Raw genomic sequence first — 20181 nt, 5'->3', positions numbered from 1 at the left:
ATCTATTGCAACATATTACATGTAACATGAGATAAGTGTCAAATTTGGCCAAAAAAGTTTGGGGCCGCTGCGGGTTTACTATTAGAAATGTGTGTTAAAGGGGCCAAAATAAGCAAGTGAATTCAGGCATTTATCTGTGAAAGGTGACTAATCACATACGTTTCCTTTTTTTTTTTTCTTAATCAAAAATGCATTTTGCAGAGAGAATTACACGAACGTTCATTCTGGAGGACTACGCCACATCTGGAAAGCTACGATCCGTCTACCTGTTTTCATTGAGAACAAACGCTGCGGGCTTGATTCTGTCCTGCTGCTGTATTTCACAGTTGCCACCACCTGTTGGTTTCACATCCTTTCTCGCCATAATTCTGGTATTTTTAAGTAGAACCAGGCCAAAAAAAAAAAAAAAACATTCCAACCAAAAAAGGCTTCAGACGTGGCTTGAAAATTGCTGATTTACATGAAAGCTCAGGACGACTGAGTAACTTCGGAACGACCGCGTGACATCCGGCCCGTAGACGACGACAGCATCACGCGGCGAGAGAACAAACAGCGTCGACGTCAACAAGAACAACAACAACCACAAAAAAGTCTTGTGGACAAACGGGAAGCGGCGATCCAGATCGCGGCAGGCCTGCCTGAATCTGAATAGAAGGAAGTGACCTCAGCTTCCTGTGCGAGGAGCTCAATGCATTAAGGTGGCACGGTGAACGCCCGCGATAGAGCGCCGTTCTATTTAATGACAGTGGCGACTGGACTTTGCTCGTCCTGACTCATCGGCACTGATTGCAGAGACAGAAACGCGGCAGCTGTGGCTGCGTTGATGTGGCGCGCATGGATTCGTTTCACGCGTCCATTTGTTAAAGAGCCCACAGGAACACTGAGAAAGGGTTGGGCCTTCAAACTGAAGGGTTGTCAGACAATTGGATGATTCTCTTGTCTTGTCAAAGTGTGCTAGTGTTTTGGGGTTTGTTCTCCCCACCCCTGCAGTTTACAGGTCGCTGAGTGTGAGAATCCCAAAGATGGGAGAATCAAGTCACATGACTAGGCCTTCGTGACTTGAGACTTGACTTAGACTTGAGACAGATGACACGAACGGACTTGACTTTTTACAATTAAATATTTGCGCTCTTTTTTTTTTTTTTGCAACTTTTTTCAGATTACGTTACAAAACGTGTTTTATTTTGAAACAGTTCGGGTGATTTTTACGGTGCAATTCACGCTGCACGCAGACCAACAGCGGTCAACACATCAACACAACACGTGAGCAGCAGTCATGGAGGCGGACAGACCCAAAATAATTCAATCTGGGTTTAAGAATGATGTTGGCGACGACGCTTTGAAGAAGAGAACAGCGGTATGCAGCTCAAAAATCAGTTGACACAACCACGACAGCTTCCAACTTCATCTGTCACTACAAAACCCACAAAGAAAGGTAAGCTACATGATTGCACCTTCTTAGCTAACTGTTACGGCTGTTAGAAATGCTAATACTAACATAGTTTAAACTTAACATGGCTAGAAGACTAATAAGGAATGTCTTTTCAATAAAATACGCAATAAAAGTGTATTTAACTAACTTATTGGCTGGTGAAATTGGTCAAACATTAGCCAGAAAGCTAATGTTTGCTAATACAAATGCTAATATTAAGCCATGTTAAGTTTAAGATTTGCAAGACATCAACGTAACGTCGTATAAAGCAATTTATGTTTAATGTGGAAACTGGGGTAGATGATGAGATTTTTGTATGACTTGACCTGTGACTTGCTTGACCTGAGCAATGACTTGACTCGACTTGCTTGATAGCTGACATCGTGACGAATGTGATGACGATGACGTGTCATTTACAACAAACTGTAAATTCTCTAAAATCCCGGTTGTTTGTTTGTTTACCAGATGGATGTCAGAAGCACAACTGTACTTTTGGAATCGCTTCTTCTACACCATGTTCCACTGTAACCCCCCCGCGGAAGCTAAAGCGCTAAATTAACTCTTGACGGCAGTGTCATCGCGAGTGTTTTAAAAAGCCGTCTCCGTCCCTCATCAGTTTTCTTCCCCGAGACCGTAAATAATCACGCTCACCCAGTTTTGACATGCCCCCATTTCTGCTTCGGGAGGAGCTAGCATGTCTTACATGCATTGTTCAGGGGAAAAAATGATTGCGCGTTAGCAAATAAAAGGTGCGCGGAGCTGCCAAGACAGTAGTTCTTACAAAGGGTGGGTACGTATACTTCTCAGGCAAAGTATGTGTACATTGACAGATACTGGAACAATGAGTTGGGGGTGGGGGGTGGGAGGGGTTAGCCTGGGAATTAGGTTTTTTCTTCCATCAAAGTGCTGCTGAGTACATTCTTAGGACAGGTCAGAAGGGGGGCAGGTCAATTAGAGGCCGCGCTGGGAAAAGATGGACTCTGGTTGGGAGACCTTTTCACACGATAAAGATCATTTTGAACGACTGCTGCTGCTGCAAAAAAAAAAGAAGAAGAAGAAGAAGAAGAAGAAGAAGAAGAAGAAGAAGAAGAAGAAGAAGGAACGCACAAAACAACACACAAGGAAAACGGACGACAAAACTGACATTGGCACTATGTCACAAAGTGTGTTCAGAAGTGAGGGAGAAATGGGGGGTGGGGGGGTCGCAGGTCGCACCGCATTCTGAAACGCAGCGCGTAAGTTGAAGAGTGTGACGCCCACGCCTCTGGCGGACGGTCGCAGGTTGAATTCGCACACTCACCAGCAGCGTCTCCAAGTTGAGCGCCGACTGCGGGTTCCTCATCAGGCTCTCCAGCTTGCTGAGCCGACTCTCCAGCCTGCACTCCGCTCCCAGCATGGTTCCGGCGCAGTCTGTCCGCTTTTCCCAATGGCATCCAAAAATAGTCCAGAAATGTATATTTAAAAAAAAAAAAAAAAAAGTATATATTCTAAAATAAAATCACCTGCTGCATGTATTTTTTTTTATTTCTTTTTTTTTTTAATGTTCCAATAACCGCCCCGGGTGACACACGGACGAACTCCGCTCGGGTCAGCCGCGATATAAAGTGAGACTTCGCCGGTTAATCATTTACCCAGGCACGTTGTCTTCGAAGCTCGCTCGTCAATATGGGACGACAAAGTCCGACTCGAGCCGAACACTCGCGGTTCGGAACGCAGACGGAGGCGCGCCTCACTTCCCAGGTGAACACCGTGTGTCTGCTCCCAGGTAAGGCAGAGTCTGCCCCGACCACAACGTGTCTGCCTGGGCGGCGAGAGCGTCAAGCTGCTGTGTGTCTAAAGGTTCGACTTCCGGCAGGACCTGTCAGACTAAAACTTTTTAACTTGTTCAAAGCTTTTTTTGTTGTTGTTAGATAACATGATATGAATGGCTGAATTGATTGATTTTGTGTCCTACAAAATCTCTTAGATTATATAATCAAAAATATTGAGTATTTTGTCGCCTCATTCACGTTCATTATATATAGATTTCAAGTACTGAAAGGATGGACCTCAAATAAAAGGTTCTGTAAATGATTTATGGGTTCCAGAAATATACCCCATAAACATATCTATTAAACGTCTCTATGGTTTGTATATTTAGCACGTGCTTGTAACAGCAAATGTCAAGTAAAACATTTCTGTAGTTACCCAGTTTCTCAAATTTACATGTTTATTGTTGACAGTTTGATTTCAATATATGAAGGTAAAAGCTAGGCAAGGGGGAAGAACAAAAAGCAAAAAGTTTGATTCGTGCTTTTATTCTGAAGGCATCCGCGCCATCCACTTCTATACTTGCAACTTGACAGATAATAAACAACTATTATCAACTCTCTTATCAAACATCTTTTCCTGTGAAGCGCTCATTGATAGGTCAATCCTGTTCCCCTGTTTGATCTTCTGGCCGAGTTCTTGTCTGGATCCACCAGGACACTTGAGTCAGTTCCCAACAAGCCTTCACCAAGCCGGAATTCCTGCCCTCCTATCTCATCCATCTCCTTTACCGTCACAGCTCAGGGCCTCGACCAACATTCAGTATTTAAGGAATGCTGATGCGCTGCCTCGCAGACATGCTCCCTCTAAAAATAGATATATAGTAGAGACACCGGAGTGCGTCAGCAGTAGCTGCCTACACAGAGCCGGACCTGTCAAATCCGCATGCTAACAAAGGTGAGAGTGATTTAAAAAACAAAACAATGGAACAAATTCTCAAGGAAGAAACAGCGAAAGCACACTGGGGTTGCTTTTAAGAATAACTTTATTTATTTATTTTTTACTTTACAAAGAGAGTTTTTTTTTTCCAACAAAGATTTTTAGTGACTGAATCTATATTCAAATACAAACAACCTGTGAATAGACTATCCACTCCGTGAGCTATACGTTCGACAGGGCGAGTCTCAAAAGTATCTCAGCAACATTAACAAAGTCATTGTTTTGTCCAAACGGTGGATCGACACACACACATCCCGCGTCTGGTTGGCGTTGTTGGGGTTGGGGGGGGGGGGGGGGGGGTTCGGATCAGACATGGCGACGGTCGAAATGTGCAACAAAACCAACAACCGAACGCTGCGTTTTTCTTTTCTTTCTTTTTTTTTTTCCCCCCTCTTTTAATCTGGCGGGGCCCTCCGGCATCAGAACACGGGACCACTTGTTGGTTTAACAGCTATACGTGTGCCGCCGCGTCGTTGTCACTGACTCACGCAGGCTCTTCACAAAGGCTGACGCAAAGGAAGAAGATGTGGGATGGAATGAGCGGGGAGAGGGGGAGGTGGGGGGGAGAGAGAGGGGGATCAGTGTGTTGCTGCTGTGGTCACTTGCTCTCACATACACACACACACACACACACACACATAGACATAGACGCGTGCAGGCATAGTTTTGGAATGATGGCAGGGGGGTGGGCCACATTAGGATTAGTTATTCTTAGGAGTCGGGGGGGCCTGATGACTGCTCATCCCAAAGGACTGCTGGACACTTTATTAGGCAGAGAGGTCTCGACTGGCACTCTAGTGGCTCTCCTCGATCTCACTGGGACGGTTGGCAATATTCAGACGCATGATGGCAAAGCTAATGGCAGCGAAATGAAAAGTTGTCTTCTAGTCTTGTGACTGGGACATCAGCAGGGCTCACACTGTGACATCCAGACTGGGCTTCTGTTGCGCTTTCCTCTCCAGTCAGGCCAGGTGCAAACTTAGAAAGGCAAACACTGCTCTCTAGTGGAGACGCGGTATGTGCACATATAAAGGGGAGGAAGGGGGGCGTCCTTTAAAGAGCTTCGGCACTGAAAACCATCTCATGAAAGCAAAGAAATTAAGATTTTTTTTTTTTTTTGGCGAAAACGAATCACGCACCCTTACATTGACATCAACACACAAGCAAGCGTGTAGAGTTCAAATAGATAAAAAACTACGGTTGGGACAAAGTGTGACAGGGCCCTCTGTAACCAACCGAGCTGGGTCAAATACGTCGAGGAAGTCCCCACAGCGGGAACAAATAATACTGAACGCTCCATACTACAGCATTTAAAAACAAAAAAGCAAAACAACAACAAAAACAATGATTTCAAGGCCCAGTGTGTAATATGTAGTAGCATCTAGTGGTAGGAGAGCGTACTGCGAACAACTCTAAGGCTGGATTCAGACTGCAGGCGATTCAAATCAAATCCGATTCCTTCTCAAATCCGATTTTCAGGGCCTTTTTTTTTTTTTTTTTAGCAAGTGTCCCCACAGACTGATGCGGCAATGCTGTTTTCTACTTCTTTCAATCCGCTTTGCAAATCAAAAACAGATTTCATGTGATTGGTGCCATCCGGTTTCAATCTGGATGGGGATTAAAAATCGGATTTTGGCTGGCGGTCCGAACGCTGCCTTAGTAGCATCTAGCGGTAGGAAAGCGTACTGCAAACAGCTCCAGGAGTCTTAAAGCAGCTGTGGTGTCTGGGTTTAATTTAACTCAAAACGCTGAACAGACGCAGTTCCACTGCAGGGTCGCGGTGGCTCGAGTGGACTGTCCCCTCTTCATGCCAACGCACCCCTTTGAAATCTTACACATCGGACCTTTAATAATAAAAAAAAAAAGGTAAAGATCTGTAATGTCACGTGGTGTTGGCTTCTGCTAAATGCTGCGCAGCGTTCAAGAAGAGACGCCTTTTTCCACTGGCAGCGACCTACAGCACGGCCACGACACGGCGTATAAACCGGGCATGGGCAAACTACGGCCCGGGGGCCATGTGCGGCCCGTTATGCTTTGTAATCTGGCCCACCGTATTTGAAGAACTTATATTAATTGAAAGTAAGTGATAAAACAGCTGTGTTTTTCAGTGATTTAACACATTTTGTTGTAATTTTGCTTTGGTTCACTTTCAATTGACGTCACATGTTTTCTACATTATATCCCATGATATATATATTTTTTTCTCTCCAATGAGTTGAGTCACCAAAACGCGCCATCCATCTGCCGCTGCTCCGGGCCCCCTCTGTCAAATTTTTAGAACCCATTGTGGGCCACCAGTCAAAGTCAGAGTTTGCCCAACCCCCTGGTATAAACTGTGCAAAATTTACTCTTGGTAGAATTTTCACTCCTGCTGAATCACACGGCAAAGGGCGAGGAGGACTTCAGACCTCAGAATTAATGTGTAACCGTGGACCGCATTTAGACTGGGCAGGGAGGTGAAGGCGAGAAGGCTGCGCTACACTCCTGGCCGTCGATCAGAAAATGTTTTTCTTGTTTTGTTTTTTTTTCTATCAAAAAGAAAAAAAAAAAAAAAGAAAAAAAAAAAAAAAGGGAGAAAAGCCCCTGAATTCTGAGCCTCTGTCAGCCAGGTAACCCAAAACCCGGAGTGGGGAGTCAGCGTGGGATATGGGGAGAGAGGAACAATGTGGCTCTTTGTGCGAGCGGGGAAAGAGAAAACAAACCGTTTCCCCTGGAAAGAGATCGTGTTCGGGCTCCATCTGAGAAGACCACACAAGGCTGATCAGAGGAGGAGGAGAAGGAGGAGGAGGAGGAGGAGGAGGAGGAGGAGCGCATCTGGTCAGCCACGCACTCACTTGTGCACATGTGCGCAGGCAGGCACGCGCTCACACACACACACACACACACACACACACACACACACACACACGCAGTGACACACTTCGGGGTTGACGTCAAACTGGACAAAGATCTGAGATCGTCCCATATCGAGTGCCGGCGAATAATCTTTGGTCCGAGATGATGCGTTCTTCCTCTTCGTCTTCCTTCATCTTCTTCCTCCTTCTTCTTCTTCTTCTTCTTCTTCTTCTTCTTCTTCTTCTTCTTGTTTTCGCTTCCTCGTTGGACTTGTGATAGTTTGGCCATCTGGACGGCTTCCTGTGTTGGCACCCTGCTGGTCAACAGGCAGAGCAACACTCTGGTTGAGTGACTTTGGCGGAGGGGACTGGCTTTCTGGCTGGCTGGCTGGCTGGCTGGGAGGAGGAGGAGGAGGAGGGCTGTTCTCCACTAGAGGGCGTGGCACTGAGTCTGGCACCGCCATACAGTGTTGCGCAGGGAGTCTGTTCATTGGGAAAAGAGAGAAGGGGAGACATTAGAAAAACAGAGAGGAGAAAGAGAAAGATTAGCAAAAAAAAAAAAAAAAAGTGTCAAGGATCCGACGTGAGATTCTGAGCCGTTTTCTATTTCTGGCGTATCGTGTGTCCCGCCCTCCTCCTCCTCCTCCTCCTCTTCCTCACTCTCTCAATCCACTCCCCCTGCATCAACACCGGGAATGAGGCTTTTAGTTGTGTCAACACGTCAGATAAGTGTGGAAGAAGGGTATCATCCGAAACCGAGAACATCTGGGGCCCTCTGCTCTTCAGAGCTTTGCTTCGAGCCGAGCGCTGAGCATAAACAGGGCCCGGACGACGCAAACGGTCGCATTTTTGAGAGCCAAGGCCGGCGGTTCCTCTGCTCCCTTCCGTCCCGTTGGGTTTCGAAACGCCTCGGACGCACATGCGCACACACACACACACACACAGGCACCATTGCGCGGGTGGGATTGAGTTACACGGGACTATAAAATATCCCCTAATAAAGTCCAGGGGAAGCCGAGACGATATAACTGCCTGTTTCCTGAAGGTGAAACTCTCCAGTTGACCGCTGATTCTGTCAGGATTCCTCTTTACTTCTTCTTCTTCTTCTTCTTCTTCTTCTTCTTCTTCTTCTTCTTCTTCTTCTTTTTTTTTACGACTTTAACGGCGGAGACAACAGGCGGGCGGTGTTCGTCCCCGAGTCGCATAGGTGGCGAGCGTTCTCCAGCTCCCATTACACCACACGGCCGACGCGGGGGCCATAAATCCGTCGGCACGACACAAGCGGCGGCGGCGGCGGCGGCTCCGCGATTCCGTACACGGCGGTTGCTAAGGGGAGGGGGGGCGGTGGTGGGGCGGGGACGGGGGTGCGCTGAAACCACAACAAAACGACAGAGAGTAAACTGGGAACTCATTTGGTGAAACGCAATAGCCCGAGTCAGACGCGAAACATCTGGGGGCCTTAAGACGGAGGTTTACGTTGCCCGCCCCCCCCCCCCACCACCACCACCACCCACCCCCACCCCCCGCCTATCGCAGGAGGTTTTCGCCGACTTTTCCCTTTTTTTCTGTCTTAAACAAATCTGGCTCGCCAAGTCGAGAGAGGGAGGGAGAGAGAGAGAGAGAGAGAGAGAGAAAAAACAAGCCGGGGGGGGGGGTTAGAAACCCGAGCCGCCTGTGTGATATCAGCAGATTAATCTGAGGGCGTACAGTAAAAAAAACAAAAAAAAAACAGTAACAGGATCCCCCCTGCTGGCCAGATACCAGCTGGCGGAGGACCGACGGGACGGGTGGAGTTACAGACGTTTTGGACGGCCAATCGGGGAGGGTGGCGCTGGTGGTGGTGGTGGGGGGCGGGGGGGTTGTGAAATCAATAGGCCTTCTGATTGGCCCCAAATAAGGAGGGATTTTTCTCCGCGGCAGCATCACATCTGGTTGGCAGCGGCGAGCGGTGGTGAGCGAGGCCGCGGAAAAAAAGGGGCTGAAAGGGGAGCGGGCGGATGGGTGGCGGGGGAAGGGGGGGGGGGGGCGTTTGGACGCACATGGGGGACGAGACGAGGCCAAGCTGGAGAGGCCAAGGGGGTTGGGGGGGGGGGTCAGGGGTGTCATTGTGACTCGTGTAATCAGAGCGCGCTCGGACCCTGACCTTCTTGCTCTTGCGCCGCCTCGCATCTCACACGTGTAAAAAAAAAAAAAGCTGACGGTCATATTTACGTTTGCGTTAGCTTACCTGACGGCTCGGCCACTCGCGCCGCCCGCTAGGTTACAATGCGTTGAGAAAAAAAACAAAAACCGACCAGCTAGTTCATCCTGAGCGTCGGGCAAACACACTTCTTCTCCAAACGCTTGAAAGTGAAACCGAGATGAATCCTTCGTGCAACTCGATCGCGGGCCGCGGAAAAAAAAAAGAAAAAAAAGTCAACAATACGGGGGTCGCGAAAAGCAGCGCCGTGCCCGTCACGTCGCTGCTGAGGTTATCCGCTTTCAAAGTGACTCTCGCTGCCCGCGCCGCGGAACCTCGTGCTCCCCTCCGCTGTAACCTTAGAGGCCTATAGAGTGCCTGGCTGGGATCCTCTCTCAGAGGCGCCATGCTGTTTCCCAGCCTCGCGCCACCCTGCGAGAGCTGTGATTAAACGCCGTGTCTGCGGACGAGCGCATGAAAACACAGCCATCTCCTCTGAAATTTAAAAAAAAATAATAACATTGACTCTTTCCAAGTTTTGCCTCACGGGTGGGTTTTTTTTGCACGCGGAACATGAGCAAACTCTTGGACTTTAAATGCTCAGTATTAGGACACTCACCAACTTTTTTTCTAAAAACAAAGAAAGAACCGAATGGGATTCATCGTGTCGTCATCAAATGTATACGAACACGTCAATGTACGAAGATAATATCTAAAATATTTGTGTGTCTGTTATGGGAGAAAAATGCTAACAGCTGTAAAGAGAGAAAGAACAGGAATGACAAAAAAACTCATCATTAGCTGCGTTTCACGACAGACTTTCACAAAATAACAGCGATATTTCTAAATGCGTTACTTTTCACATTTTCACTCGTAGTGAACTGGTCACGTGACCTTGTACGCAAAAAGTGTTTCCGTGACACTTTTGCGATATACCTCTGCATCGATACGTCTGAAAAACAACAACCACCTCACGATAGCGTGCGAACCTTCTAGCGATATTTGAGAGTTTTTTTTTCGAAGTTCAGGCGTTTCATTGCGATATTTAGGTTTTGCGCCAGTCTGGGTTTAATGGAAACGCAGCTACTGAGAAGTCGCGCAGGTTAGTGACAGCAGTAATTGGCATTGCAATTGGTAATGGTAAGACTCCTTCACTGAAATAAAGTCCTCTTATGTGTATGTACCTTTAATAAATACAAAACATACCTCGCTAATACCCCCCCCAACCCAAACTCTCTGACATTAGAACAATGCTAGCTTGTCCTCTGAACTTCAGCTCAAATCTCTTACCTCTATAATCTACTTGTTCTGATCGCGGATTCGCAGGCATCGCCTCTTCAGTGCCGGCTCCATGTCTCCAGCGCCAGGAATAGCGGCACTCCGCAGGCTGCCCTTGTCCCTGAGTTTGGGCAAGAGCAGCGGGGCGGCACTCCCACTCGTCTTTGGTGCCGTGGGCAGGGCGTAGGCGTGGTCCTCGTCGGGGACGTGGGGGTCCTGTCCCACCTCCCCCACCACCGCGAGGGGCTCCTCCGACTGGACCGCCGGGCCTTCGACGCCCAGCGGGCCGACGGCCGAGCACTTGTTCTCCTTGATGGCCTCCAGCTCGCTGAGCGCGGGGTCCGAGCTCGGCGCCGGTACCCTCTGCGGGAAGGAGGAGTCTGGGCTGATGGGAGCAGACGGCGAAGACGCCCTGTGCGGGTTCGGGTTCGGGTCCTGAGGTGTCACACTTGCGCCGGCATACGGGTGTCCGCTCTTCGTCGGGCTGGAGTGCGACGCCGGGGCGTGGGGGTCCTGGCGGTGGTCGTGGGAGGGGGACGCCGGGAGAGCGAGGACGGGTCTGATGACATCGTGAAGTCCGGTTCTGGTGCCCTGCGGCGTTCCCGAGTCGCCGAGTCCCGACAGGTCCATTGCGCCGCTGGCACCGGGCCCCTGCTTTTCCTGGGTCCTGGGAACCACCCGCTGGATGACCTGTCTCTCCGACTGCTGATGCTTGTGGTCCGGGAGCGCTTCCGACTCCGACTGGGGGGATTTGTCGTGCTGGGCTCCGGGGGAGGAGGCTCCGCTGCTGGGCGTGGACGTCAGCGTCGGGAATGACCTCTCCGATTTAATCCAATCCGTTGTGCTCGGATCGCCCGGCGAGGGGAGACCTTGGCCTTGAACCGCTGGTCCGGGCAACTTGGCGAATCTGTTCTCGCTCTCCGGGACCGCCGGGGACGGCAGTCTGGCGGCTCTGATCCGACACCTGTCCGCCCCATCCGGCACGGGCTGGATGACGCCGGCGTGACTCGGAGTTTCGGCGGCCTCCTTCGCTGGGACGGGGATGGGGATGGGGATGGGGATGGGGACAGGCAGCGGGACGATGATGGGATACGGCACCAAGACGGTGGGCTGGGGGAGGAGAGGGCTGAAGGAGGGGTAGGCAAAGTTCATCATGGGGGGCATGGGCATGGGACCCCTGGGCATCATGTTGAGGGGCGGCGAGTGCAGGCCGGGGAAGTAGGCGCCCGGGAAGGGGTGCATCATCCCGGGGGGGTTCATGGAGGAGGAGGTGGGCGGCTGCAGGTGGGGCGAGTGGGCGGGTCTGTGGATGGGGCTGGAGGGGGGCGCCGGGTGCCTGGCGAGGGGACTCTTCAGCCCCTGGGCGTGGAGTGGGGGTCTGATGAAGGGCATGGGGATCTGAGGCAGCGGCGGCGGGTGCTGGGCGGGGGGAGGGGCGTGAAGGGGAGCCGGGTGGGGCGGCGCCTCCGCGGAGGCGGGGTGCGGGGGAGGCTGGAGGGCTCTCTCGCCGGTCCTCAGCCCAGGGACGTGGACCTTGGGGCCGGGGTACGGCACCTCCGAGCTCGGGTTGGCTTCGGCCGACCCGTGCGGAGCTTTGGGGGAGAGATTCTTGCGGTTGGCTTCTCCCATCGTACCGCCGCCGCCGCCGCTGTTCCACGACTCGGGCGTGAGAAGCTTCTGTCCCGTGGCGCTGCCGTCGGATCGCCCCTCGTGGGCCGGTCTGCTCGGGCTGGAGCTGGTCAGGGCGGCGCGGGCCTCCCGGTAGAACACGTCCATCTTGTACTGATTGAGGCACTTTGTGCTGCAGAACTGGAGCCGCTCCTCGCCCGATCCGAAGTCCAGGTACTCTGTGGTGTGTCGCACGTGCTTGCACCAGTCGCACACCTGTGGCACAGGGGAGAGAGACTGCTGGGGAGGTTATTGAAGTGGCCGACTCCGACTCGCAAAGACTGTCTTTTTACGACGTCTTACTCTGATATTGCTGTTGATCTTCAACACCAGCCGGGGCGAGTCTTCGGTGTGGGGATGCTGAGGCGACCTCTCCCCGTGAAGGTCTTCATCTCTGGCCTGACAACCCAACGACATTGCAAAGACATTAGCTGTGTTTGCATGCGCAAATTTCTCCAACCCGATCGAAACCTTGGTCGATCGTAAATTTCAAATTCCAGTTGTCTAATTTTCCCAGAATAGCAGCGGAAGAAGACGAAGCTGTACGTCCGCCGGAAACGCGTCACGCTGACGTAGCACAAATGCGCAGTGGAGATCATTTCACCCCAAGAGTCCGAATGACCTGGATGCCATCCGGAATAATGGTCGGCATAAACCACCTCCTGCTTTCCGAATGGTAAACGGCACATGGGCTGCACTTACATAGCGCTATTCTAGCACCTTCACAGTAGCCCAAAGTGCTTTACAAAGGCCTCTCATTCACCAATTCGCACACCAATGGGTGGCTGCTGCCATGCAAGGCCCTGCCAAGCCCCATTGGGAGCAATTTAAGGTTAAGTGTCTTGCCCAAGGGCACAACGACAGACCAGGGTGGAGCGGGATTTGAGACGCCAACCTTTTCGGCCGTCGGACAACCCGCTCCAGCTCCTGAGCCATAGCCGCCCCGGGAATGAAATTTCTTTCCGCTCGGACCGGATCGGATCAGAATCTTCCGATTGACGCGTTTACGTGAAGCATTTTTAATGTGATTGGGCCTTTATTCCGATTATTTTGTGTCCGTGTAAACGTCGCCATTGTCCCATTTAGCCACTGCAGAATGGTCGGCCCACCACACCTCGCTCTCCGCCCGATCACCGGATTGATTCTCTCACTTGGGACGACAGAGCCGGCCTTGTCTTGAATCAGGGCGGCGCGCTGCAATCACTGGTCACTCGTTAAAACTAAATTTAAGCGTCTCGCATTACGACGGCGGAAATAGATCCAAATAAATTGCCTTGTCATCAAGGACGGAGTCGCTTTTAACGAATGCCGGCGCAAAAAAACAAAAAAAAGCCCAGAGTGACAAGAGGGCGGGGGAAAGAAAAAAAAAAACCCACTGTGCAGATTTGTATCTGTTCCACAGATACAAATCTACGAGCTGAATGGAAAAAGCACGGGGACGTATTGTCGTGTTATTAATGGCTCTGCCAGTGTTAATATAGGAAATTCCTCTTGATTCGTGTAAGCCGATCTGCCCAGGATCTCGGCCCCCCCCACCCCCGCCAACCCACCGTCCCATCTCCCTGACCCATCGAGTCGTGTTGAGTTACGAAATACGAGGCAGCTGAAGGTGAGGTATGCGCTGAAAGTGGACACCCCCACCCGCCACTCCAACCCCGCTCCGCCCCCACACTCCACCCACAACCCACCCCCGGGCCTCCTGGCTTTCCTCTCAGACAAGCTGCGACAGGCCAGCGTCAGTCGCTTTCCCCTTCCAGAAAACAGAGAAGGCCTGTCGCACACGGGGGTCGGGGGGGCGGCTCGCCAAACCCGACCCCCCCCCCCCCCCCCCCCCACCCCCACCCCGCCTCACCCCGCACGCTCTTCTTCTTTTTCGCCACCGCCCCGTGAATAAACCTGGCGTGGTGTAGACAACGGCCAGGGTTTGAAAGGGGATACGCTTGCGAGTCGCGGCGCGCAGCTGAAGGAGGAGTAGGAGGAGGAGGAGGAGGAGGAGGAGGAGGAGAAGGCGGCGGCCGTGTCACACTCGGAGAGGTGAAAAATCACGGCAGTGTGCGCCGGAGCGCTACGCCACTGCTGCAGCTCTCCTGTCAGTTCTGACCGGAGCCACTTAATGGCCCCCCCGCCCCGATCCATTAACATGGAAACTGACACTAGGTGTCCTGCAGAAGCGTTGACCCGCCTCTCGCTACTCCCCTGCCCTTCGCTCCATTGTTAATTGTGAATTATTTTTTTTCACTCCTGTAAAAGGAGTGAAAAACAGTGGCAAATTAAATTAAATGGAGCATGCACAAAGCCCTGGCACTTTAATTGCACATAGGTTTTTATCTTTATTTTATTTATTGTTATATATAGTGACGCATTGTTGCTGCTCTTGCACACAGAACTGTGACACCGTTACTGGATTTGAATCTGTCGCTGCTGTGACACCGCATTTCCCGCCTTGGGGGATCAATAAAGTTTATTCAATTCAATTCAATTCAGAATAAAAACTGTTCTCTGTGACATCACAAGGCGTATTTGTCTCTCCAGCTCGATGCATCTGTGTTTTTATTATTATCAAGGCTCCGCACCTTTGCAACTAGGCCAGTAACAGTGTCCTTGTCCCCGCCGAAACTCCGTCACATCAAGTCAAATCAAACTCGGCGACAGAGGGCGACAATGTGTACAACCCACTGAACTCCAGCAGCCCGAGAGGCCGCGCACTCGATCCATGACGGTAGTCACATGGCGAGGCGTACGATGTGTACCAACCTTATTGCGCTTGAAGTAGGCTCGTCGGCAGGCGGCAAAGCACTTTTCGCTGCAGAAGCTCTTGAGCTCCGAGCCCATGCAGAGAGAGTAGCGTTTCACCCCTTCCTTCTGGCACCAGACGCACACTATCTGCACATTCTGTACGTCATCCACTGGAGGGGGGGGGGGGGGAGGCGAGACAAAACAAAACCAAGGCGCAAGTGCAATTAAAAATGATGCAACCGCTCCAACTTTGCCAAAAAGGGTCCCAGCTCTGCACGGGCGAGTGTTGCTGTCAAGATTGAAAAGTTCTCTGATGTTGAGACTGAGTGCTAATCACAGAGGATTTAAAAAGCATTAGGGTACTAAAGAGATACAAGTTATTGAGGACTTGTGAAGATTAGAGTCCTTTGAACAGGAAATGATCTGTTAGTCATCAAGACTACATGACGAAACACCAAGAGTGATACACTTTTGATATATGATTTTAAAAAAAGTGTATATATATATATATATATATATACATATTTAATACAAGAATAAAAGATTCCATACAAGCCATTGATCTAAACCTGTATCATCTCATCCCATACCTGCTGATGGTTTGATCAGTGGGACGATGACGGGGGCGCTCTTGTGCTCTTTTGGGGTGGCATGGGATGAATTTGTGGAGGAGGAACAGGAGGAGGAGGAGGAGGAGGAGGAGGAGGAGGAGGAGGGCGAAGAGGAGGGGACGCCCGAAGACTCTCGCTCTCCTCCGCCCTTCATGGCGAGGACTGAGTGGCTGACTTTGGTGTCCAGGCTCTTGGGTTTTGGCGATGAGTTTTCTGAAGAAGAAAGCGCAAAATAACGCGCGTGCACACACACAGACACACACACACACCGCATTATGCAAAGCGTTTTTCACGTAATTGAATTGCTTAAATACACAGCCGAGTTTGTTCAATAATGTAATTACTCTTTATCCCTAACACGGCTCCGCGCTGATTTTGGCAACGGGGTGCGAGAGAAATAAGATGTAGCGGGATTAATGCAACACGAGCCGTTGCAACTGCAGGAAAGTATGTGGCGCTTTTTTTTTTTAAAAAAAAGTGACATAATTTATTCTCTAAAACCTTTGCAAGCCATTACATAAGCTGGGAAAATCTTGACGGCGCTCACATGCCAGATTGGATCGTTTAACGTTATCCAGGTGATTAATTCCTTTACGCTTCATGACGGACAGAGTCTTGGAGAGAGTGGCGTCCTTTCGACACATGAATCTGAAACACGGCGGGATAAATCTGTCCGCATTTGAAATGGGACGCTTAGTATTTCTTAGCTACCCTCGGGGCACAAATGGTGACATTACAACTAATCCCTTTGGCGTTTCTTTTTTTGTTTCATTTATTCAAAACTACAGCTAAATCCCGTCCGTGCCGCTCGCTGATTGGCCCGCTCGCGATCCGACCCGGCTGCAGAAACGGCCCAGGTGGGAGTTTTCAAGTGGGACTCGCGCGAATTCACACTTGAAATCCGAGCCCCTCGACTCCCCCCCCCCCGGCGCGCGGTTACCGGTCCCGCAGGAGGTGTCGTTTTGACACCTGCTGTCCCCCTTACCTTTCAGCACGGACACATGCTGACGCCGCTCCCTGTAGTTCCTGATCTCGTTGGCCTCCGAGTCTCTGAGGTCCACTTTGTCGTAGCCGTACCACCCCAGCAGCTCGTTCATGGTGCTCTCTGCAAACGTCTGCCATGGGAGAGTGAGGACATTAAAAAAAAACTAAAAAAAAAAAAAAAACACTGATTAAGCCTGTATGTAAAGGGATACGGTAAGTGAAAAAACACACAAAAAAAAGTGACCGGTGCATTTTTAAGGAGTCGTTAGTGGAACTTTTTTTTATCCTATGTTAAACATAATCAGGCCGACTCTGAATCAATGTGAGGGATTCTTTCTAAGGCCCGGGCCTGAGCCGGAGAAATGAATCCAGGCACAGAGGAGTACAGTATGACGCTTTTTTCCATGATGTATTCCGACTTGTTTACCCTTGCTAAATCTGAGACGCAGAGCTTTAAAACCCAACACCGGTGTGAAATCTATGAATCACTCTTTGTTTATCTCGTTTAATTGGGTTTTTTTTTTTTTTAAATAAAAAAAAAAAGTGGAGGGAGGGCGAAAACCCGCTCGCTCTCCAAAGATAGGATATGTGGTCCCCCCACCCCCCACCCCCACTTTCGCCTTGCTCTTTTTTTATTTTTTTTATTACGACCAGATGAAAAAAAAAAAAAAAATACAAAGGTCTCTCTCATTATCCGCCCACCTCTCCCTTCTCTGCCTCCCTCTCTTTGCCTTCTCACTCTTTGGCTTTGGGAGAGACTGAAAAGGGAAACCCGATCCGGAACAGGCAGAAATCAGAGCGGGACACCCAACACCGCCGCGAGGTCCCACGGTTCTCGGAAATGCCCCTCTCCTCTCCTCCTCTCCTCTCCTCTCCTCTCCTCCTCTGCTCTCCTCTCCTCTCCTCCCCTCTCCTCTCTGTCGACCACTCTCCCTCTCTTTCTACAGCTTTCCCCTCTTCCCCTCCTCCGCCCTCCCATCCCCTGGCCCTACCTCGCAAATTCTCCATCCTCCCCTCCGCTCCCCGGCACCTTCCAGCGCTGACACCCGACACACTGCCGCCTCTCAGGTTTCACCCTTTTTCCAGCGCGGGCCGGCCTGCTGTGGCGGCGGCGTTGCAGCGGCGGCAGCGCTGCCGTGTGTACCGACTGCACATTCTTTCCCCTGCTTTCCTCACTCCGACCTCTGCTCCGCGCTACAGGGCCTCAAAGAAATGGATCCCCCCCCCCACCCCCACTCCTACCCCATCCCCACACACACTCGCTTACTCACTTTCTGCTGTGTGTGGGTGAGAGCGAGCGAGCGGCCGTATCGTATGCAGCTAAATATGCCTAACGATGATTAAAGTTAAGTATCTGGTGTCCGGTGCTGCGTTCAGGGGCCTGACGTGGAGGGAGTGGGTCAGATGTGGTGTTGAAACAGATGTATGACAGAGACAGGCTGGACCTCAGCTGAGCTATAAAATCCCTCTGCCTGCCCGTCTGACTTCCTCTGCTTTTGTCCTTTCATCATTTCCAAGGTGCACATCATAAAAACCGAGGCCTTTATCTTTGTGCCTCTGCAAGTTAAGCCTCATTCTTTTTTTTTTCTTTTTTTGCCAAAAATTCCCATCCTTCCTCCGCGCGAGAGAGTGGAGGAAGGATGGGAATTTTCTCTTTTCTCACCCCTCCACTTCCCCACAATGTTGTTTTTGTTTCTTCTCTGGCAGTTCATACAAACATCTGCTTTGTGAGAGTGACAAGCCATATCCCCAAACCGCAGCAACGGGCCGCGGCCAAAGGCAACAAACCGGGGCCCGACCCTGAGATCCAGCCCAGGCTGGCTCGCATCAAGCCCGGGATTGTGTTTCACATGTTTTGATTAAAATTAGTAAAGTTGTAACCCTACACCTACCGCCCCCCAACCCCCTCCCCGCCGGTTATCAGGCGCTACACTCCAAACCACTTAGAACAACAACAAAAAAAAAAAGAACAGAAAAAGTGCACCACATTTCCTCTCTCTCACGAAATGCCGGAATCTCCTCCCCGAGATTAAAAAAAAAAAAAGAGTGCTTGTCTTTTTAGATTTCCTCGCCTCCGCTTGAGAGGGCGCTTCGGATATCCACCGCAGTCAACGCTCTCGGATTTCCCGGGTCCAAACCCAAACAAAGCAGACAATCCGCGGATCGGTTTCCAGGCAGGAACAGGCTTGGATGGCATCACGTCTCTCGCTTTGATTTGGCTTAAAGCAGCAGAGGGAGATCTTGTGTTTCACGCTCCAGTCAACATTATCCCTAAATTGAGACCTGGGGGTGATATTTTGCATGCATTAAACCGGTGTGTTTTGGCTCCATATAGATTTTTCTGTGAAAGGGGTTGGTGGGTGGATGCAAATAACTCCAAGGACACTAAAAACCCTTTCACCTTTGAAATGGGATGAAGGCTGTGCTGCGGAGCGGACGGGGCGACCGCGCAAGGCGGCTGGGGGGGGGGGGGGGGGGGGGGGAGTGACGCACATCTGGATCTCCACTGGACACGAGCTTCCGGCCACAGCTGGCCTGACATGGCGTCAGCAGAGGGCGAGAGCCTGCACAGCTCTTCCGCAGCTCCGCTCACCTCTATCATTAAAATGTCCCGTGTCAACGCGTGCGTGGTGTTGCGAAGTTTTTTTTTCTTCTCTTTCTCTCCATAAAACGCAACCACATTGGATTCTTCATTTCAAGGACGCTAAGAAAAAGTCTTTACCAAAGTGATTTATTATTATTATTATTATTATTATTATTATTATTACTATTATTATTATTATTATTATTATTATTATTATTATTATTATTATTATTATTATTGTGAAGTAATCCCCATGCCGGTTGTAAAGTCAAAAACAAATGACTCATTGAGAAAGGGGGGGAAAACATCGCAGCACTGATTTGTGCGCACTTCGCTCAAACTACAAAGACGTTGCGTACGCACAAAAGTCCCCAGTCGACCCACGCAACACGTCGCCAACTTTTTCTTTCTCTCCCTCTCTCCCTTACCTTCATCTCCTGGTTGATCTCCCTCTTCACGGGGTGCGCAGGTTTTCTGCTGCGTTTGTTTTCCGGAGGTCTCCCCTTCTCCATCTCTGGCATAGTCCCGCTTCTCTCTGGGCCGGACCCGAGTCGCCGGATCTCCGTTTTTGCGCGTCCGCCCGGGAAGGTTGCGTGATCAGTGGCGCGGCTGAGAGTGAAAGCTGTCACTCCCGGTGACAGCGGCTGTCATTCCGTCCGTCCCAATCCCTCATCTGGTGGCTTCAGTGTCCCACTGAACGTGCGTGTGCGCTCCAGGCTGGAGACTCCGCCGACGAACAATCAGCGCTCTCTCCTCTCCGCCGCCGTCAAGCGTCCGTCTGCAAACAGTAGGCGCCACTTCCGGTTGGTGCCTTCGGGGTGAAATTCACCTGTCAAATGTCATTTTAAAAATTAAGATTAGCTAGAGTAGACCAATAATTTTTCAGAGAAAATGCAACTGGTGACATTCTCTCACTTCTAGCCACACTTTAAGTTTATTTTATGCCAATTTTCTGATCTTTATTTTTGACTCTGGAGATGTTTAGTTATCTAAAAAGAGAGACAAATAAATAGATTAACCCTTTTACAATATGTTTTTTGTTTGTGGTGAAACCAGTGTTTTGCTGTCTGCAAGGCTGCTGCTACAACTAGTTTGAGATAGTGACACAAACACCAGACTGCGGGTGA

The 20181-nt window shown here is 50.4% G+C and overlaps 2 protein-coding genes and 1 long non-coding RNA gene across 8 annotated transcripts in view; all 3 read right to left on the bottom strand.

Annotated features, from left to right (window-relative positions):
* Nucleotides 1-3232, bottom strand: part of LOC142879900 (rho-associated protein kinase 2-like) — a 37630-nt gene extending 34398 nt beyond the window's left edge. For 3 of the 5 annotated variants that reach the window (XM_076013453.1, XM_076013451.1, XM_076013454.1), the window contains exon 1: nt 2733-3230. In XM_076013453.1, the coding sequence (XP_075869568.1) occupies nt 2733-2828 (96 nt within the window). In that variant the 5' untranslated portion in view covers nt 2829-3230. Of the gene's footprint in view, nt 1-2732 lie in introns of all 5 variants that reach the window. The other 2 variants (XM_076013452.1, XM_076013455.1) reach the window with 2 other exon arrangements.
* A 976-nt stretch (nt 3233-4208) lies between these two features.
* LOC142879908 (uncharacterized) lies at nt 4209-7209 on the bottom strand. The gene is made up of 2 exons (XR_012925356.1): nt 6615-7209; nt 4209-6580 (listed from the first exon to the last, which is right to left on the bottom strand). It is a non-coding gene; the product is annotated as an uncharacterized LOC142879908 (long non-coding RNA).
* A 151-nt stretch (nt 7210-7360) lies between these two features.
* Nucleotides 7361-19873, bottom strand: LOC142879902 (sine oculis-binding protein homolog). Of its 2 annotated transcripts, none has more exons than XM_076013458.1 (7): nt 19483-19873; nt 16472-16601; nt 15466-15699; nt 14894-15045; nt 12443-12538; nt 10484-12379; nt 7361-7497 (listed from the first exon to the last, which is right to left on the bottom strand). In XM_076013458.1, the coding sequence occupies exons 1-6, from the start codon at nt 19573-19575 to the stop codon at nt 10493-10495; spliced, it is 2592 nt and encodes an 863-aa protein (XP_075869573.1). In that variant the 5' UTR covers nt 19576-19873; the 3' UTR covers nt 7361-7497; nt 10484-10492. The 2 variants fall into 2 exon arrangements, with proteins under 2 accessions (XP_075869573.1, XP_075869574.1); XM_076013459.1 differs by having other exon boundaries at nt 10484-12376; nt 19483-19872.
* Nucleotides 19874-20181: the final 308 nt, after the last annotated feature.

This window comes from Nelusetta ayraudi, unplaced genomic scaffold (assembly GCF_046127955.1).
Source record: "Nelusetta ayraudi isolate G7.1 ecotype Tasmania unplaced genomic scaffold, CSIRO-AGI_Nayr_v1 ptg000151l, whole genome shotgun sequence".
In the NCBI taxonomy this organism is placed as follows: Eukaryota; Metazoa; Chordata; class Actinopteri; order Tetraodontiformes; family Monacanthidae; genus Nelusetta; species Nelusetta ayraudi.
This window is presented reverse-complemented; position numbering and strand designations above follow the sequence as displayed.

Coding starts and splice junctions, on each gene's coding strand:
- LOC142879902 (XM_076013458.1), bottom strand. CDS start 19,575: ATGCCAGAGATGGAGAAGGGGAGACCTCCGGAAAACAAACGCAGCAGA. Junction 15,700..16,471: donor GCATGTGTCCGTGCTGAAAG/GTAAGGGGGACA, acceptor TTTCTTCTTCAG/AAAACTCATCGCCAAAACCC. Junction 12,539..14,893: donor CCTACTTCAAGCGCAATAAG/GTTGGTACACAT, acceptor TTGGGTTGTCAG/GCCAGAGATGAAGACCTTCA.